Below are 19513 nucleotides of genomic sequence, written 5' to 3' on the forward strand. Positions count from 1 at the left end.
TTAAATGTCTGAAAAGCAAAGGGAATTAGTTTCTCTACCACCACCCTTGTAGTTTCCCTATTTAATTGCCTCCAGTTTTGCTTCAGAATTTATAACAGGTAAGACAATCTTGGAAAATTGCAGCGATAACCCTTGTGTGTTATTATGACAAAGGTGTGAGGATCAGAATCATCAATGTAAAGAAATTTTGCATCTGATGGGAGATCAGCTCCCAAGATGCCATTTTGCTGAAATCTCCTGAGGAATCAATTTTCTGCCTACGCCTGTTCACCACACTGGAGAGCCTCCTGTGACATCCCTGCATGCTAATGCACAGCAGGAATGTGTAGTAAAACACAGGTGCCATGCCCCTGGTGGGAACTGCAGACACCCAGCAGGAAATAACACCAAAAAAGCCCACAAAGAAACATCCTACAGAAATTCCAGACAATATAGTTCTGCTTTCTTTTTCCAGTCCTCCAAAATGGAAAGTTTTCATTTTGCATCCCTTCCTCTAAAAAAAAAAAAAAAACAAAAACCTAAAGGGATTCCCATTTGGCTTGGTAGGAAACTGTGGGTACATCCAAAGAATTACTCTGCAACCCACTCAGGTTCTGACAGAAGTGTGGCAGAGAGCAGGGAATGTGCAATAGTGGGGACTGTGTGCATTTGTTTGGAAGCAAAGGGAATGGGGTGTTTATCATGGTCAGCAGGTGGTGACAAGGCAAAAGGTGTCCTGAAATCCTAAATAGCATTTAGGATTCTGCTTCTCCTCCACTCTGAGCTGGGCTCTCACACAGGCACAGCAAAGCCACCAGACTAAAACAGCTCTGAATGTTTAAATAAACACCCAATGAGCTTAACAGTGCTGATAAATTGCACAATGCAGCTATTTGCTGTCTTTTTGGGGCACAGTCAAGCCTTCAAGAGAGTTGGGCTGGGAACATTCTGTGAAAATGGAAATGGTCTCCCAGAGCATAACCTGACTACACAGCTAGCAACCCCCCAAATACTCTGAGACTACAGAACTGTAAAAAGTCACTGCTCCAGTACAGTCTCTGGATAATGCCCCCAACTTTTAAAAAGAAAGCTTTGTAATTAGAAGACGTTTTCCACATTTTATTTCCTTTGCTTTTCTCTGTGAAAACTTATATGGGAATCAAGTGTCCCCAAGATCTCTTCCTCTCTGGATACCTTTGGTGCAAGGTGGACAGGTGAATATTCATTCCTGTGCCATCTAGAAAAAGGTAATGGGAAAGGAAGGAAAGGGGTCAGAGAAATTCCATTTTTTCCCCCTCCAATTCATTTAAAGTCAGCCCTTGATTGATTCATACAACAGAAAAAGCCCAGAGGCAAGACAGCTCATCTCTCTGTGACTGAAAACACACTCCCAACCCAAGTGGATCTTGGAGAACTTGGTTGTAGGTTGTTCTTGGATTATTCTGCAGGAGATTTTTTTGGTGAGCATTCAGTTTGAAGTCTGTTACTCATCCCTTCAGCTCACGTCACGATGAAGTCCCTTGCAGAGAGAGCAGGACCCAAAAGTAAGCTGCTCAGCATCCTGGATGGTGTAATTTAATTTGGAAAGTTGCCTTTCCTGCACTGGTGCTCAGCTGGAGCCCAGACACTGCACCCTGCCTCCCTGTGGGAACAGCCTGCCAGTCCCAATGACACCTGGCAAACACAGCTCTGCTTTGGGCTGGGAGTCACACTGGGAAAGGCAATGCCACCTCCATCCCACATGCAGATTTCTTCTGGAATAAAAACCACAAAAGAGGCCTGAGGTACAAGGATCTGTGGGGAAGACTGACACAAAGCCTTCAAAGGTAGTGAGAGAATAAGCTCCTTTGAATGGATCCCAGGAACCAGAGGGAGAGGTAGGTCATCCCCCCTTTGCTGCACAGGCAGCCTGGATTTGTGCTGCAGAGCAGTGCAGCCTTAAATATCCTAACCCAGAACTGAGCCTTGCCTCAGCTTTCAAAATGAGGCACAGGAGGCACCCAGGGGCCACAGAGGAATGAGGAACCTCTCTGAAATGACCAGAAAACATGGGGCAGCTAAAACATCCCTTCCACAGAGCAGAGCAGAGCAGAGCAGAGCAGAGCAGAGCAGAGCAGAGCAGAGCAGAGCTGCAGCTCTCTTTCCTGCAGGTTTAATTTTAAATACACTCAATACTCAAGAAAGTGCTGGAATCAAAGTCACTGCAGCCTGGTAGACTCCAGGATGGATCTTTCTGTCCAGCATCACCTCCTGGCTCTTTCCAAGACTTTGCACTGGCAACTTTTGCACCCTCCTGTCTCATATCCACAACTGCAGATTCCAGCAATCCTGTCCATGCCCTCCTGGCTGCTGCCCTTCCCTGTGATGTCCCTTCATGAGTTGCCCCAAAGCCACACCAGGGATTTCCCTGATTCCAAATCCACCAGACACTGAGTGTTCTGGGTTTCACTGCTCATGGAGCATTTTGAAATGCTAAATCAGAACAGTCAGAGCTTCAGGAAAAAAAAAAAAAAAAAAAGTAAAGGATACCAGAATCATTTTGGTTGCAAAAGCCCTCCCAGATCACCAAGTCCAAGCTGTGCTCTATCCCCTCCTTGTCCCCAGCCCAGAGCACTGAGTGCCACCTCCAGCCCTTCCCTGGGCACTCTTTAATTCCTGCCCCACAGGTGAGCCCCCACCACTCACTCCTCAGTGTCCTCTCCTTCTCTCCATCAGAAACGGCCTCCTTGGCATGGGAGGACATCAGAAACTGCCTCCTTGGCATGGGAGGATATCAGAAACTGCCTCCCTGGCATGGGAGGAATTTGGCTGCAGGGATTTTCACCCTGCAGGCTTGGATCTGCTTCACCCACAAGCAAACTCACCTCCCCAGAAGCAGGACACTGCTGTCCTCAGCCAAACTCCACCTCAGCCTTGTCGAGAGTTTGCTCTCCCTGACAGCCTCTAATCACCAGCTAGCCAGTTTACCCAGGGAAAAATTTTATCCTTTCTGCTAGAATTCATTTTTATGACACCTACCATAAGAGACTTAAAAAAATTAGGCATTAAAATGGTTTATAGAGGGTATTTTTATAATCCACTAAGCTGTTTTCCATTTCCACTGATATGACATCTCTCAGCTATAATTCATAAATGCCATCAGTTAACAGGCACAGAACCTTATCCTAAATTTCTCCTCTCATATGCTTTTCTCATTTAAACTTTCTGTTAAATCTTTGCTGTGCTGCTAAATCCAGAGAGATTTGGCCATAGCTGGGGGGGGAAAAAGTTTAAGTAGCTAATTAATGTCACTGGATTTGGGGCATCCTATCAAGAGAGAGTATAGAGGAAGCATGCCCTCAATAAATATTTTGAACATTTAAATAAAGCTAATGCCCCCACCTACACAGGAACTTCTAATATCCTTAGAAAATAAAAATTTTTATAGGCAATAAGTGGCTGTTTTCCCACACAGGGATGATAAGGACATTGCATCAGGTATACAGATGTCAGTGCCCCTGGCTGTCCCAACAGTAATTTTTGTCACTGATTGCATCTCAGAAGGGAGTCCCTCTGGGAAGCACCTGCTTGTGCCAGGGTCCATCCAAGCTGGAGACATCCTGGGAGAAAGCATTTATTTACAGCCCTCCCAGAACTCACTTCCTACTTGGATAAAACCACAGAAATGCCTAGCAATAATTATAATTCTTGTGGTAGTTAGACATATTCTGCTTTTCTCTGCCAAGATCAGATTGGAAAACTCCAGGTCTCGCCACAATCACAGCTACTAAACCACAGCATGAAAAACAAAAGAGAATATACATTCCTCCTCATTTGAAATGCCTCCATTGTGTCTACACTGGGTCTGCAGGGAAATTTGAATTTGGGTGGAGTTTGCAGTTTGGGCTGCATGAAGTCATTTGGTTATGGGAATTCCTACCTTGGGAGAGATGAGCCTAAAAGAATGCAGATTTTTTTTTTTATTTCTTTAGGGTGGGCATGAAGATATCTCCTTGACTCTCTCTAGGGTGAGGATGGCTCATGGTCCACCCAGACTCCTTAAAGGCCTGATGAGTTTCCAGTCACAACCAGTGAAGCATTTTGGGTGGGAGAGAAGTGTCCCCAAACTACATGGAGGGGAGAGGAAGCATGGAAAACACATGGAGACAGCAATCCAAGGCACTTGCCCCCTAATGTTTCATCTAATGAAGTCCCAGTCCTAGTGGGATAAGAGTTTTGGCTCAGATAAGCAGAGTATCCATGGCCTTTAACTTTTTTTTTTTTCCCAAAGGAAGTTTCAAAAGAAAGAATACTCAGTAGAAAGTTATTGATAATCTTTGGCCTTAAAGATTAAAAAGGGAAATTAAAGGTACATTGCCTGGGCTGAATGGAAAAGCTTCACCCACTGCAGTGCTGCACAGAAGTGAATTCAAGAGAAGCCATCCTGGCCTGTGCCAGGGTCAGTGATAAATGCACCTCTCTCAATCTCCTCCCACTAGGAGATTAAACACTTCCCTGTGGGCAGCAGGGGAAGAAGCAGAGCTGGTTCACATCCTCCTCTCCCCAGGTGCCTCATCCCTGTCACTGCCCCTGTCCCAGCCCTGCCCAGCTGAAGCTGCAGCCCAGAGCCACCTGTGGGGAGGAAGATGAGGACTGAGACAAGCAGGTGATCCATGCTGGTGCTGCTGTCCCTTGGGGAAAGGAGATGAATGAGCCCACACTCAACGTGAGCGACATTTCCCTGCTGTCACCACAGCCAAGGGAGAGCAGGTGGAGACAAATAAGGACTGTGGCCACCCAGTGTGGCCCCTTGGCACTTCCACTTTGCTGCTCCATGAAGAGTCTGCTTGGGGACAGCCATTGCCAAGGATGCTGCATGCAGAGGCAGTCTCTGCTCACCCACTCTCAGAGCACCTGTGTGGCCTTTCCCCATATGCTGCTGCCTGGCACTGCCAGGAGAAGAGGGAACAGGAGAAGCTCCCCCACCACCTCCCAGACATCACATGCTGCTGCTCATGCACCAGCAGACAGGGGAGAGCTCTGGGTGGGCACCAGACAGCCATCCCCACAGCCACTGTGCAGCAGCAGACTTTGGGGAAGCAAATGGGATGACATGGCAGAGGAAGCAGCTCTGTGCTGAAGCAGCAGGAAATCCAGGCCAGGCTGCAGCAGGTGCTGCCTGTGGGTGGATATTGTGCATGGCAGACTCAGCCTGCCTGGAGCTGCAGAGAGGGGGTCCATACAAAGGGGCTGGAGCAGCCTCTTCACCTTCCCTGCACCAGTATTTTGGCAAAATACTCTAGTCTCATGGAGAGAAAAGCAAAGGAGAATTAGGAGAGAAGCATCTCCCACGGAATTTTTCAGAGCAGGAATGCTCCAACTTCTCAGAGTGAAGGGTGCTCTGCTGCTGAACATCCTTTTCCCTTCTTCCTGAAGCTGGGAAAAAGAAATCTTAGTGAGGAAGTGAGGAAGGAGAGTTCTTCCCAAAAATGGACTCATTACTGGGCTGCAGGTGCCAACTCTTAAAGCAAATTCTTCCAGTCTCACACAGCGTCTTTAAGAAATGATAGATTGCACTGGCTCAGAAGAAACCCTCTGCTCCCTGATAATAAATGAGTTGTTAGCACAAGTAGCAGGCTCCCAGATCCATTTGTGATCCAAAGGGCTCACAGATGCTTCCCATTTCTGCGATGCCAAAACCACAGAACACCAGAGAGCGAGGGGCGGGAAGGAGCCTCCTGCGCCTGTCTGCCTGCTGCTCTCCAGTGGCTAAAGGGAGACTCTCAAGTGCACCTTCCCTTTGATGGAGCCTTTTTTTAATGTAAATTGCTGTTGTTGAAAGTGCAGAATTTGCTGTATTGCCTGCAGGCAAGGATAGCTAGGGGAAAAACCTCACCCCTGTGTGCTCTGGACATGAATCATCCTCTGGCACAGGCACCCTTTGTCCTACAGCCACACACCTCATCCTCTGCACAGCTGGGACAACACACCTTGGATGAGAAACACACCTTGGATGGGACAAACACACCTTGGATGAGACAAACACACCTTGGATGGGACAAACACACCTTGGATGAGACAAACACACCTTGGATGAGACAAACACACCTTGGATGGGACAAACACACCTTGGATGAGACAAACACACCTTGGATGGGACAAACACACCTTGGATGAGACAAACACACCTTGGATGAGACAAACACACCTTGGATGGGACAAACACACCTTGGATGAGACAAACACACTTTGGATGGGACAAACACACCTTGGATGAGATAAGCGCCTTCTCCAAAGGCTCCCGTGGTCCCACCTAGGGATGCTGCTGTACTTGAATGTCTTGGCCCCAATTCCCTCCATCCCCAGCCTCCACAACACTGCTCTAGATTTCACTCCACAGTCCTGGGGATGACTTTTTTTCACCCCCTGCTTGTTTTTAAAGTTGCTAGTTTGGATTGCACACTTTTGCTTTCTGTCCTGAGACAGGCTTGAAGCAGAAAACCTGAATGCACATTGCTCTGCAACTCCTCTGAGATTGCTGCCAAATGGCAATTAGAACTCGTGACAGATTGGGATGGGATTCAGAATTCCCAAGATTTTGAGGTGTGTTTTGATCTAGAGCTCTGGGTCTGATTTGTCTCAGCTGCTATAGGATGACACTGTAGAAATTACTCTTTTTTTTTTTTATTTTTTATTTTCACAGGCCAAGCAATGTTTTTTTCCTTTCCCACAAGATTGTTGATTCTAGTGCTACACAAGGCTTAACTGTGGTCATCCCATTTGAGCTGGTGGGGGTTGCTCAGTCAAATTCCTGGGTGCTGTTCTGGAAGTGCCACAGCATCTGCAGGCATTCCTCCCCTGATGACACCAACCCCCTGGTTCCCCCAGAGCCCAGTCCTAGGGACAGCCACTATCAGCCAGGAGTGTATCAACGGGAAGAGGGAGAAAGAGAGCTGCATAAGGACTGCAAAAGCAAAGGCATGGCTGTTAGAGCACTGCTAACACTCCTGCCAGCAGAAAGCCCAGGAGAAGTGAGAAACAGGAGAGGCCAAGAGGATAAAAGCACCTCACAGGACAATGCCAGGCCCCTGCCCTTGGGGGGCCACTGCAGTGCGGTACCAAAATCCAGAAGGAGAACCTGAACAGAGCAGTTTCTGTGCCATGAGCATCTGTTTTCTTCACTTCTCAGCAATACATCAGAATAGCACAACTGCAAAGAGCCTGTTTGCAATGTGCTGCCTGCTTTTATCAAAGCCTTTACAGGCTGCTCACAGGGACAGCAGCAAAGTGTTTGATACTGCTGAGATGTCACCTTCAGCAGAGTATTGAGGAATTAGCAGAAGAGCCTAATGCAGCTGCAGATGCTTTGGGATAGGATTCAGCTCTCCTGCCTCCCAAAGTCTCATGCTAAACTCAGCCAGGATCAACACAATTCTGTTGCTTTACCTGGTACGCCACGGAGGAAGGAGAAGTTCAACCAGGGGACCTGTGGGTACAGGTGAGGACTCAAGACAAACTTTGATGGGCTGAATGTTCTCAAACAAAGAAGAGAAGTTTGGGAATGGCCACTGAGAGCTGCTGCCTGAGATGCTGAGTGTTGGTACTTCCAATGCAGTGTGGCTGCTAAGCCCCACTAAAACTGTGATGATGCTTGAGTGAGAGTTTCCTCTTCCACAGAACAAGCCTGTACCCCAAAGTAGAGCTTGTTTGTCCAGAACAAGAAATGATATGGGCTGTTTGGGGAAGGGCTCATCCCTGAAGTGTGTGGTTGCTCTGGAAGCAGGGATGGAAATGCAGGAGCTGTCTCATGTCCCACCTGAGGGCTGCACAGTGAATTCCCTCCCCTCCAAGCATCAGCACATAGACATGGGCATGCCTGGGAGCACAAAGAGCTGATTTTCCAGTCTGTGTGTGGCTGTGGATGGGTGACCTCCTGCCGGCCCTGGGACTGCTCAGGGCTCTGTGGGTTCAGGAGAGGCGCTGGGATCTGCTCCCCCTGAGGTCTCTGTGAGTCTGGCACTTGAGGCTGCTGAGGTGGAGGATGTTATGATATGGATGACTCAATGTTAGAAATCTGCCTGACTTCATCCACACATTTCTTGCAGGTTCCCAAACAAATGATGACTCTTAACGCCTGCCAGCCAAGGCTAATCCAGGTCCCAGACTCCAGGGGCCTGAGGAGATCTGTTCTCTGACAGTGCAGGAGAGGTTCCACTCTCCCCACAGCCTCTGCCTTCGCTGTCCCCACAGGACAGGAGCACAGGGACACCCAGATTGCCATCCCCACACCTCAAAGCTGCAGACAGTGGCTTTTGGCACAGCCATAATGAGCTGAGCAGGAGACCCCAGAATGAAGACAGGCTGGAAGACTGAATTAATTCTGATTAAATCCGTGAAATGCACTCAGATCTGCCTTTGCTGGGGACAGGCTGGGGACAGCTGCTGTGCCTGCCTGTTTTTCTGGGACAGTGAGCTGGAAACAGCCCTGCTGCATTGCTCCCTGCCTCCTCCTCGTCTGCAACAGCCCCCTCTCCTCACCCCTTCCCCCCCGCAGCCGTGTGTGGTTTGGCTTGCTATTCCTTCCTTTGGTAGTTCATTAAAGACATTAATCACCTTCTGCACAAAGACATTTCTCCTCAACTCCCTGCAGGCCAGGCCTCTTTCTCTGCTGGCTGCTCAGCCCTTGCAGGCACAGTGCTGGTGGCTCAGACCTGCCCCCATTTCCCTGCTGGCCTGGGGTCACCCCAAGCCTCCCCTGCCATGCATGCTGTGACAGGAGCCTCCTTTCCAGCTCACCTCCACCCCACTGTGCTCTGCATCCCAGCATTTGTCTCCCTTTTCCCTGGCCAAACACTCCCAACACATGACTATCATACATCCCCTGCAGGAAGGTGGAGGACAGGAGGAGCCTGAGCTGTGGTGCTGACCAAACAGGAGCCACCATTAGCTCCAGTTCAGATTTGAGCAGAAGGAGGCAGAGCCCTCAGAAAGAAAAACCTCCCCTTGCTTAGCTAAGGGCTGAAAAGAGAGATAAGGGAGAACTCCACCTATTGCACATCCCCAGCCCCTGCAGAGCTGCTGCCTCACCCCTTCCCACGTCAGGTCTCCTACTCCAAGGTTTCTTCACCCTCTGTCCCTGTGTGCTCTCTGTTGAACTTTGCTTGCCTCTGCTTTCCTCACAAGCTCCCATCCCAGGCCTGCTGGTGATTTTTTCTGCTGTTTACCTGCCAGAATAGCAGTGCTGTCCTCCCTCTATGGGATGGCACTGAATGGGATGTGGGTGCTGCGTGGAAGGAAAGCCAACAAGGCTCGGGGCACTCAGGGGATGTTGGCAGCCCAGCAGGAGAAAAACCATGTCTGAATCTGTGTAATCACCGATGTCTTTTGCTTGTTGAAGCTCAGTGCTAGCAAAGATCAAAGCAAAGTGTTTGGGAGGGCGGGGAGGTGAGAAATAGCCCTTGATTTCATGTGAGATTCCTCCACATTCTGCATCCAGATTACTTACAGAGGTTTCTGTATCTCTCCTCTGACCCTCCAGCCCTCAACCTTTCATCTCCCTCCCACTTCATCTCCATTAGCATAGTGGCAGGATCTCACTTACTAAATCAAAGCCAAGACTTCTGTAACATATAGAGAAATGCAGACACATATGCCACATCCACACGAGAATCCTGCCATCAGTACAACTCAATCTTAGACATCAGTTGTTTTCTTTTGCACTCCTCCACTCTGTCAAAAACAAATAAAATCAAGGAATGAAAAGACCCTCTAAGAGAAGCCAAGATATGGCAATTTTTAGCTGTCACTCACTTCTTCACTGACTCTCACTGCTGCTTCCTCAAGGGGTCACTCAGTCTGGCGAAGCATAAGCACAATCTGAATTGCAACCCTGGGTGAGGATTGGCAGCATTTGGTTTGCAGGCAACAGGGAAAATAACTGATCTACATGAAAAAAAAAATCAATATTTCAGGAGGCCTTTGTCTTTTTGTGTTGTTTTTTTCTGGGGGTGTTTTTTTTAAGAGTGCCCCAGAGGGGACAAGTGGGTGGCTGCTAAAAGGACAGTGTGAGAAAATCAGCTGGAGGCTTGTTACTGTTGAAGCTAATGAGCAAACACTTCAGCAGGTGAGCAGGGAGCAGTTTCTGCTGCATACCACACTGTTATTGCCCCAGCAATCCGCTACATTTTGAAATATTTTTTGCTGGATTGATGGTGGGTTGCAAATGGTTTGGTTTGGGTCCCCTTCTGCACCTTGCCTAACTCCTGACTTCCTCAGGTGTTACCAAAGGATTTCGCATGGAACTCTTCCCTGGGAAAAACAGTGCACTGTTTCATTTCTACACAACCAAAATAAGAGAAATAAAACCTCTCTTTAAAGGAATGCAGTTGAAATAAATGCATCTTTGTCTTCAGAACTCGTGTTAATACCGCACCCCTGAGATTTTGGATCTTCAGAATATTAAAGTCTCCCACACTTATTGCTTCTTTAAGGAGCATGTTGGTTTTGTGTTTGCTCTGAGCTCCACGTGTCACTGAAGCTAACTGGGACCTTTTCCATTTCTGGTGGCAGAGAGCTGCTGCCTTTGGGGCCCTAACCCTATTAAAAGAAATGTAAATGTATATATCTAAAATTCCCACCAGTTTTGGAAAAGAACAGCACACTTCCCCACGCTGCAATCCTTGCAGTCACATGAAGATTTCCACTCTCACCTTGCTAATAATGCCAAAAAATAAAGCCTGTCTGTTTCTGGCCTAGTAGAATCCCTATCACACGAAAAGGCTTTATTTTTAGAGAAGAAAAGATAAGCTGTGAGTGGAAGCTGTGACTGTCACACAATGGACAGGTCTGGCCTGTGCTGCTCACTGTTTCTCAAATCCCTCTTCTGCCTACTGCAGAGCCCAAATTTTACTTCTTCACTCTCTTTTCTGCTTGTCACCAGTGCTGGGATCCTTTCCAGATGAGCAGATAGATTTGCAGGTGTGAAATTCCCCTTATTCCTCCCTCTGATTTTTCCTTATGGCGTCATATCTGCTTTTCTACCCAGGCAACTCTCCCACCACCCGGGATAAAAAAAATTAAACACACATAAAATAGTCATGCAAAGAAGTGTCCCCATGGCCTTTGAAGAGATGGACACACCAGACTGGGGGACACTTTTCCTGATGTGTGGTGCCAGCCTCTCACAGGGATGCCAAGAGACAAGGGGAGCCCCATCAGTTCCCTGCTGATGGAATTGGTCCACATTTACCCAAACCCCTCCGTGCCCAGATCCCTGGAGGCAGACAGACAACCTGCCCTGTCCTAGCAGCCACAACAGAGGGAATGGCTCAGCAATCATGTTCTAAACGCTTTTCCTTCTTGGGGAAGTGATATGGGACAAGCTCCTGCCTTCTTCAGTGGTGACTGTGACCGCTGAGCACCCAGCACCCACCCTGGGGGTCCTGCTGGCACACAGGGGGCTGGTGTCACCTCCAGGACCTGCTCCCCCCTGGGAGGGAGGATTTGGCAGGATTTCACCCATCAGCACACTCCAAGCTGCTGGCATCTCACTGAACAAACACATACTTATTAGAAAGCTACAGCCCATCCCTGCCCAAAACTGAGCAACCTTAACCTGAGGTTGATCTAACGTGAATTGATGCTCAGTGATTCATCTGTCTGCATCACATCTTTTCCTGTTACATAATCCAAGGAGATGTATCTCCTTGTAGTACCTGTGTTGTATTAATCAGACTGCATCTGATCATTAAATCTGTGTTTCTGCTGGCTTAACTCACATTAAATAGTCATAGCAAACATCCTGAGCTCTGCAGGGAAAAAAAAATCCCAGAGCACTTACATGAGATTTCTGACACTGTGAAAATAGAAACAAGTTTAGCAACAAACACCACAACTATTACAGGGCTGGGTTTATTTAGACTGTGGAAACTTAATTATAAAAATTGCATTCTAACTGATTACTGCCGGAATTATTACAGCAACACCTTTACAAGAAATGGTGACCATCATATGTTTGTCAACAAGGAAGCTTCCTTTAAAAACACCCAATAATTGTTTAATTAAACCAAATTTAGTTCCTCATTTGAGAACATTCAAATGCTTGCCTATTCCTTCCTATCTCTGAGAGGTAATTTAGGAGATAAAAAGCAATTTCTATAAATACTCTATCTATATATGTAAGTATCCAAGGAAAAGAAGAAAAAGAAAGACTTCATTTCATAGCTGATCTGGATGTAAGCTTGCTGCTATTGATAAGAACATAAGCACAGAATGAGTGATCACTACAAATCCCTCTCTAATTGGTGCTTGGAGGCCTTAATAAAATATGAACAGAATCCAAACTACATGTTCATTTTCTAATTTGCAGAACAGATTCAACTGTTGATATTCTAGCAGCACCCACAGCATATACTCAGAATGAGGACCCCACAGTAACTGTATCTGTGCATACAGGGAAGGAGAGGGATAAATAATTCACTGTTTTTCAGCCTCTTTACAAGTTTTCTTGCAGCTGCAAAATCCTGTTGCTATCCTGTGCAGACCCCTGTGTTTCAGGTCCGCAGCTCCTGCGTGTCCCTTGCCAGCAGCTCACCACCCAAGCACACAAAATCTGGTGGCTGCCTCAGCAAAGCTGCAGGGCTCAGTGACAAACAGGGCTTGTTTTAGTCACTGGTCATCCCTGCAAAGGAGCCTGAGTTTGGCGGGGCAGTTTTACCAGGCTGGTGACTCACCTTGTGTGGCAGCTGCTGGCCCAGGGCAGGCTGCTGCTGCTGAGCCATCCTCTTCTCAGGACAGCCAGAGCAGCCTCCAGCCTGCCTGGTGCTGCCAGCATCACCTGGGGACCTCAGGCAAGGCTGAAAGAAGGACTCTCTGCACCACAAATTAAATAAGGCTATGGAGCTGTGGCTGAAACAACTCATACTCCCCGAGGAGCCGGGCTCTGCTCAGGACGGGATGCGCATTGCACTGTGCACAGCTGGAGGCTGAGATGAAGAATAGCAGAAAACTATTGCCAGCACAGGTTGAGTCAAGAAAGAAACCTCTCATTCCTTTGCTGTCAACAGCACACAGTGCTCCCATCCACTGTGGGCCTTCCAGGGACAGGAATTTGCAGATCTCTCTTAAGCTGCAAAGCTCCTGTGCCCTTGCATCTGGCACAGAGCGTCCCCCTTCCCACCCCTCTCCATTCTGACCTGCAGCACCAACTCTCCTGTGCTGAGTCTGCCCTGAGAGCAGTCAGACATGGCAAAATCCAGCATGGCACGGGTTGCTAGACACTCTGTGGAGAGAATAAAGCTCTTTTCCAAATATGGATGGAAACAGAACCTCTGAACATGTCTTTAAAGCTGACCAGAAGGGTTTTTGCTCTGCTACGTCACCAGGTAAATATTTCAGCTACACCACACCATCGTTTTACCCTTTACAGTCACCTGGCACTGCTGCGTAATTCTGCTGAAGGAAGGACTCTCAATTCACTTAAACAATTTCCTTGGCCTTTGAAGAAACAGCACAAAATTATAAAGCCTCCTAACCTTTAGCTAAGAACCCTCAGAGTAGCAGGTGTGTACTTTCATACGGGTAAGCCCCATCAGGCACCCAGCTGCAACCACAGAGCGTGTTCATTACCAGCTATTCTGTGGGATGGAATGAATTCAGGAAGATATTTCAGGTATTGAAATGTGCCCGTGCCTCGGTGATGCAACAACATTAGCATCAACCCCACACATGAAACAGGAAGTCACCACACATCTCCACAACCTCTTCTTGCTTTCTTAATGATTATGGTTTGCCTAAAATCATCATCTCCTGACGTGTTGCACACAGGGACCACAGGACCCGCACTGAGCTTTTCACAATCACTGTGTAACCATAAAAAGTCCACATTGAAAACACCAGAAATGTGAAAGTTATTGCTGGGCTGTCACAGTGACAGCCCAGCGGCCACAGCAGCCTCTGGGCATTCTCCAGATTCCCCCCTTGGATGGGTGTCACTGTCATTGTCACCAATTCGGGCGCGCCATTAGCGGCGCTGTCACCTGGGCAGGAGCTGCCCGGTGTCACTGCACCCACTGTCACTGTCACTGCCACTGCCACTGTCACAGCACAGCTTGCTCAGCCCAGCAGCTCCGTGCCAGGCAGAGGTGAGCAGTGCCACAGTGATGCCCAGGTACATTCTGCACACGATCTCCTCACCAGGCTGCTGTCACCGTGCTGCACCTCCTCACCACCCCACAGCCCGCCCAACAAGGGCTTTGCTTCTGCTGCCAGCACTGATTCCTAATATCTGCTCAGTGCTTTGAATGCTGCTGCTTCAGACACTTGCCATAAGGAGTACATTCAGCTGGATCCCAGCACAGAGCAGGATTTGCAGCGGAGCTGGGACCTTGCTCAGGTGTCCTGCTGGAGACCCCCACAGGTGAGGCCTCAGGTTCATGGGCTCCAAACAGCCTTGACTAAACTGTCACAGAAGCAGGCAATGCCAATGGCAAGGAAATGCTGTGTTCTCCATCTCCATGGGAACAAAACCTGGTACTTTTAACTGGTAGCACGGCCAGTCTTTCCTCAGAAGATAAAGACCACTGTGTGGGCAGGGTTTTTATTCTCTCTAAATAAACAGATCTTTCTGCTGATATCTAGTCTTGGCAGCCAGGCAAGGAATTAGCTGGAAGATGAAGAATGAGCTAATTCCTGACAAAAGTTTCGCTTCAGCTCTAGAGTATTAAAATCAGGTCTCCTAATGGCCTGTTTTCTTTAGGTTGGGGGGGTTTTTTCACCCCTAGGGTACATGGAATGACACCTTCTTTTGTGCTTACAAAACAAATGCTGCCTTCCATAGTCTGGAGGAACTTAGGAAGTTTTTAATTATAAGAAAAGCAAAACGAGGACAAGTGAAGTTGGACTGTGCAGAGTGCTCTGCTGGTCTGATCTAGGACAATGTGCCCTACATAGAGCTCAAATATAACATCCTTTGGGAGGCTGCCTTGCTTCCATTCAGCTTTTGTGAGACCACCCCTGCCCCCGCAGTACTAATGACAGATTCCTGAAGCATAACTGGTGTCATGGTCTTGCCATCAAAGCTGTAAACAAAACCATTAGCGGCAGGCATGGAGAGGGAGGGAAGGCCATGTGCAGATGGAGAATTTATCTGAGTGGTATTCTTGCACTTTCTGCTTTCTTCCTGCTATCAGCTCTGAAATAGCTCATCCTCAGCCACAGTCAGCAACTCTACCCCAGGTGGGTGATGTTTTCCCTTGATAGATGCAAGGTCTGGCTTTTTTCTTCAATTTGTCTGGTTTTCCTGCCAAGAAAGTGCCATTGGATAGAGCTGAAATAGTTGCTCTTCCTTGATGGAAACCTTGTAGTTGGCAAATAGAGGGATATTAAAGAAAATAGAAAATCTTTAGATATGCCATTAGATACTGCAAAGAAAGTGTGGCCAAATTGTAACTTCTCTCTCCTCTACCATACTGGGCAGGAAATTCCTGAGATCTTGTATTTGCAAACCCTCCAACAGAAAATATCACAACTTTTTTTTTTTTTTTTTTCTTCTTCAAAAAGCCTCATTAATTCTCCTGCTGGTTCTTTCTTCCAGGAGATCCCTTCTGTGCATTTCTGAGCAGAGAGAACAGTTTGTGTTCACCTCTATCCCACACAACTAAACTGCAGGGGGGATGTTTCAGCGACCCAAGAGGACACTATAGATGCCAGCCAACAATATTCCAACAGGCTCAATGAAGGGAAGGCTTCCTCCAGCCTGTCCTGACAGCCCCCAAACACACACTCGGGTTCAGAGAGTGTCAGCAGCAGTGTCTGACACCAGGTCAAACCAAAGAATTCTCTGTGCATCACATCCTGCTGGCACAAGCCCCTCGCCCACAGCGCCGCACCCTGTGCTCCGAGGAAAGCAAAGGCTGCCACAGCAACCACAGGGCTCTGTTATGGGCTTAGTTTTCATTTGGTTTCCTCCTCCTGGTCTTGTTTGTTGCTGCTAACCTTGGCTTTATCTAGCAAGCCAGGGTGTTTTCCCCAATAATATTTTCTAATGAGAACAGTACAAGCAACGTGCTGTGCTTTAGCAGGGTGCAGATCCACCCTGAGATCAATTCCGTGGTGCAAACTCATTCTTTAATATCTGTTTTTAGAGCAAATGAATTCATTTCTTGAAACTAGAACTCTCTTACCTCTCTGTCATTATTAGGCATGCCCTTATTGTGGATTTAGACTCCACTTTCACCAAGCTGCTGGTTTCTGCTAGGTCTTTCTTAAATTACAAGGACAGATGGTTAAACTGGGGCTGAGGAAGAAGCTGTTCACACTAAACAGAGACTTCTGTGCACTCTGTGGGTGGAAAGGGGTGTCTTTGTTGTGCATCACAGCTATGGGAAATATGGGGATGAAATCTCAATGTATTGAGTTGGGCAGAGGTTAGAGAAACAAGAGGAAATGAAATGTTGGGGGGTTTACACCACTTTGGGTGCAATGGAAGGGGAAACACAAGACATGCTGGATAACTGCAGCACTACCTCACCCCTATTCCTTAGCACAAACCAAAACGACCCAGAAACCCTTTGTATGTTTGGGGTTCTCTTGCCTGGACCCTAAAGGTGAGCTGCACATTTGGTGCAAGATATCCCATATTTCAGACAGCCAACAAACCCAAGTCAGGAATAAAGAAGCCCAAGTGAGCCAGAGCAGAGGGAATGCTGGTACTTACAGGTGTATGTCATTTCAAAGCTGTCACTGATGTTCACAATGTCGATCTGGGGAAGGAGCTTAGGGGGTTCTGTGAGCTGAGACAACGCAAACCTGAAAGCCGCATGTTCCTGGGACTGTTGATTAGGAAACAACCCCCCTGGGGAGAAAAACAGAACCATAAGAGGAAAGCTCTTAAGAACATTCTTATTAGAAACATCATCAGTCCAAAATACTCCTGAGAGCAGAGCCTACAGCTCTGCAGCCCAGGGAGTGCCTCCAAACTCAGAAATCCTCCAGAAGGCAAGGGCCAAGGGTTCCGTGCCCACTGCGGACAGGTTGGGAGCACAAAACCTTCCCAGCATTTCTGTTATGTAACCCTGGATCACACACAGGAGCCCTGCTGCATCCCCAGGCCAGGCAGCTCAGGATAGGGATGATCCATGGGGCAGCTCAGCCTCCTCACCCCCAGGACTTCAAGCAGGAGGAATGGGAATTCTGTCATTATCACTTCAGTACAGCTAAAACGAGATCCTTCCTTCCCCCCCTCGCTTGGAATGAGGCTCAGTTCAAGCCCTGCTGACTGGGAGGAGAGCTTTGCTACAGGAGGGTGGCAGGGGTCCCCCCACACTCAGGGGACTCAGGGGTACGGGGCAGCCTGGCTGAGCCTGGCCCAGCAGGGGACAGTGCTGTGACAGCCAGAGGGACACGGGACTGTGACCAAACTGCTGCTGCTGCTGCTGCTGCTGGAGGTTTGTTGCACAGAAAAACCCTGAATTTAACAGGTGACAGCGGCCAAACTCAAACTGGGCAGGAAACTTAAAGCTTGACCCTCAAAGGAATCAATCTATGCAGAAGTACAGATAAGCCCAGAACCACAGAGTGATGCAAACAGGGCAGAAACTGGGACCGGGCTGGACCTAAACTCAGAACCTCACCTTCCCCATGGATCTGTAACTAAGTGCAGCGATAACCCAGCCCTAGGAAAAGTTTCCTGCTGCTCCCCCAGCAGGAACCTTGGCTTGCAGCAGATCCCTTCACAGCCTCCAGAGAGATGCTATTAAATTCAGCCTGTCTTGTAATCTATATGCATTTAAAGAAAGCGCTGCTATTGGCATTTCAGGAGAGGGAAACAAAGCACTTAGCAACAAGGGAGAATTAAAATAAAGCTGCAGAAAGTATCAATGCCCAAGACGACCTGAGGAAGAAACAAAATAGGCAAGGACCTGCCATCAACGTCACTTTGCACATCTTTAGTAGAGGGGGCATCTCCTTGTGTGAAAAGGGCTATTTGTGCACCAATATCCCCCCACCTCCCCCGTTCCTCCCACCCCACAGCCTAATCACGGATATCGGAGGAATCAGATGCTCGTAGCCAAGTTGCGTTCGTTGAAAGGCAAAAAATCCGGGATCTTGCACAAATTTGGGGTAAAGGGGAGACAGGAAGGGAGGGAGACAAGGATGCAGCATCAACAGCAATAAAAGCACTGATTGTGCAGCTGGACTCAGGCAGGAGTTGCCTGAACTTGGTGGATTAGCAATTGATTGGCATTGTAAAGAGAAGGGAGGCGGGAAAGAAAACCGGCATGCAAGGGAAGGGAATTTGGGGCTAGGCTACAAACGATCACCAATAAAGATCAATGGGAGAGTAATAATAAACGCGGGGAAGGAGGGAGAGGAGCACGAAGAAGTTACAGGAAGGGAGGAAGGAATCAAACAGGCACTGCTGGTGTGCAGGGGAAGCAAGTGGCATGAAATGGAAAGAGACTTCAATGCAAGATCTTCTTCCAATAGCTTTGCCCTTATTCTTTAGCAATAATAACAAGAGAGCGTCTGTTTGTTACCTCCCGTCCCAGTTACCTACAGATGAGAGCATCCTCACCAAAATGTATCGTGCAACCGCCGATTTTGCAAATGCAGCAACACACAATGGCAGCCCAGGCATTTCCCCGGGCAAGAAACAGATATTTTTTTCATACTTCCTCCATTTCGGGGACACTTTTCTCCCTCTGTGTTGGTGTGTGTGTATGTATGTGTGTGTGTGTGCAGGCATTTATTCCCAATCTACCCCTCCCCCAAATCCAAATTGATCCATCTCTGCTCCGGCAAAGCTGGTACCAACGCACGCATCCAGCCCTCGCGGTTCAGCCCCTGGCTCCCTCTCACACACATACACACACATTGTACCTTGGCAAGCACACGACCGGCTCAGTTTTTACCCCCATCACCCCCTCTCCACCCCTACCCACTCGTCAGGGACCATCACCCCCAGCCCCGCACTCACCTATCTGGATATTGTTGGGGAAATTGGCCCCTAACACCGCCCCTAGGAAACTGGTGCAGAAGAAGGCAAAAATGTGCTGCATATTCCCTTTTGCATTGGCGAAAAAGAAGCCCAGTTCCAAGCATAGATTTGATTTTTCCCCCGCTCTGCTCTCTTTAGCTGCCTCTCTCGCCTCCCCTCCGCTGCGCCTCCGGGATGCGCGTCTCCCCCGCTCCGGCTCCAGCGCTGAGACTGCCGCTGAGCAGCGCCTGGCAGCAGGATTAACTGAGCCCCGAGAGGAAGAAAGAGAGCCCGCTCCTCATCCACATCCCTCCCCCGCCACACACAGCGCACACGCACACGCACACGCCGGGCGCTTCCACCCAGCCCCTGCCCCTGCCGCCAGCTGCGGCTCCACAGCTGGAACCGCATCCCCCCGAGCCCGCTCTGCCCCCCGGGGGTCCCTAAGGGTCTCTAAGGGCAAGCCCCACCTGCCCCTAAATCCCAGCTTTGCCCCTCAACTTCCCTTGGCAGGAGCTCCGAGGAACCTGTGAATCAGTAGGTGGCAAACTCCTCTAGAGAAAGAGCTGAGCCTCGCCT

The 19513-nt window shown here is 48.5% G+C and overlaps 1 protein-coding gene across 3 annotated transcripts in view; it reads right to left on the reverse strand.

Annotated features, from left to right (window-relative positions):
* The window catches only part of GRIA1 (glutamate ionotropic receptor AMPA type subunit 1), a 121514-nt gene extending 102257 nt beyond the window's left edge, over positions 1 to 19257 (reverse strand). The window contains exons 1-2 of one of the 3 annotated variants that reach the window (XR_013184352.1): positions 18935 to 19257; positions 16673 to 16810 (exon numbers count right to left, since the gene is read on the reverse strand). Coding sequence is in view for 2 of the 3 variants with exons in the window: in XM_054642762.2 (XP_054498737.1) it covers positions 16673 to 16810; positions 18935 to 19016 (220 nt within the window). In the remaining variant the exon portion in view is untranslated. The remainder of the gene's footprint in view (positions 1 to 16672; positions 16811 to 18934) is intronic. The other 2 variants (XM_054642762.2, XM_054642761.2) reach the window with 2 other exon arrangements.
* Between the last annotated feature and the right edge of the window lie 256 nt (positions 19258 to 19513).

Source organism: Agelaius phoeniceus, chromosome 15 (genome assembly GCF_051311805.1).
Source record: "Agelaius phoeniceus isolate bAgePho1 chromosome 15, bAgePho1.hap1, whole genome shotgun sequence".
Lineage (NCBI taxonomy): Eukaryota > Metazoa > Chordata > Aves > Passeriformes > Icteridae > Agelaius > Agelaius phoeniceus.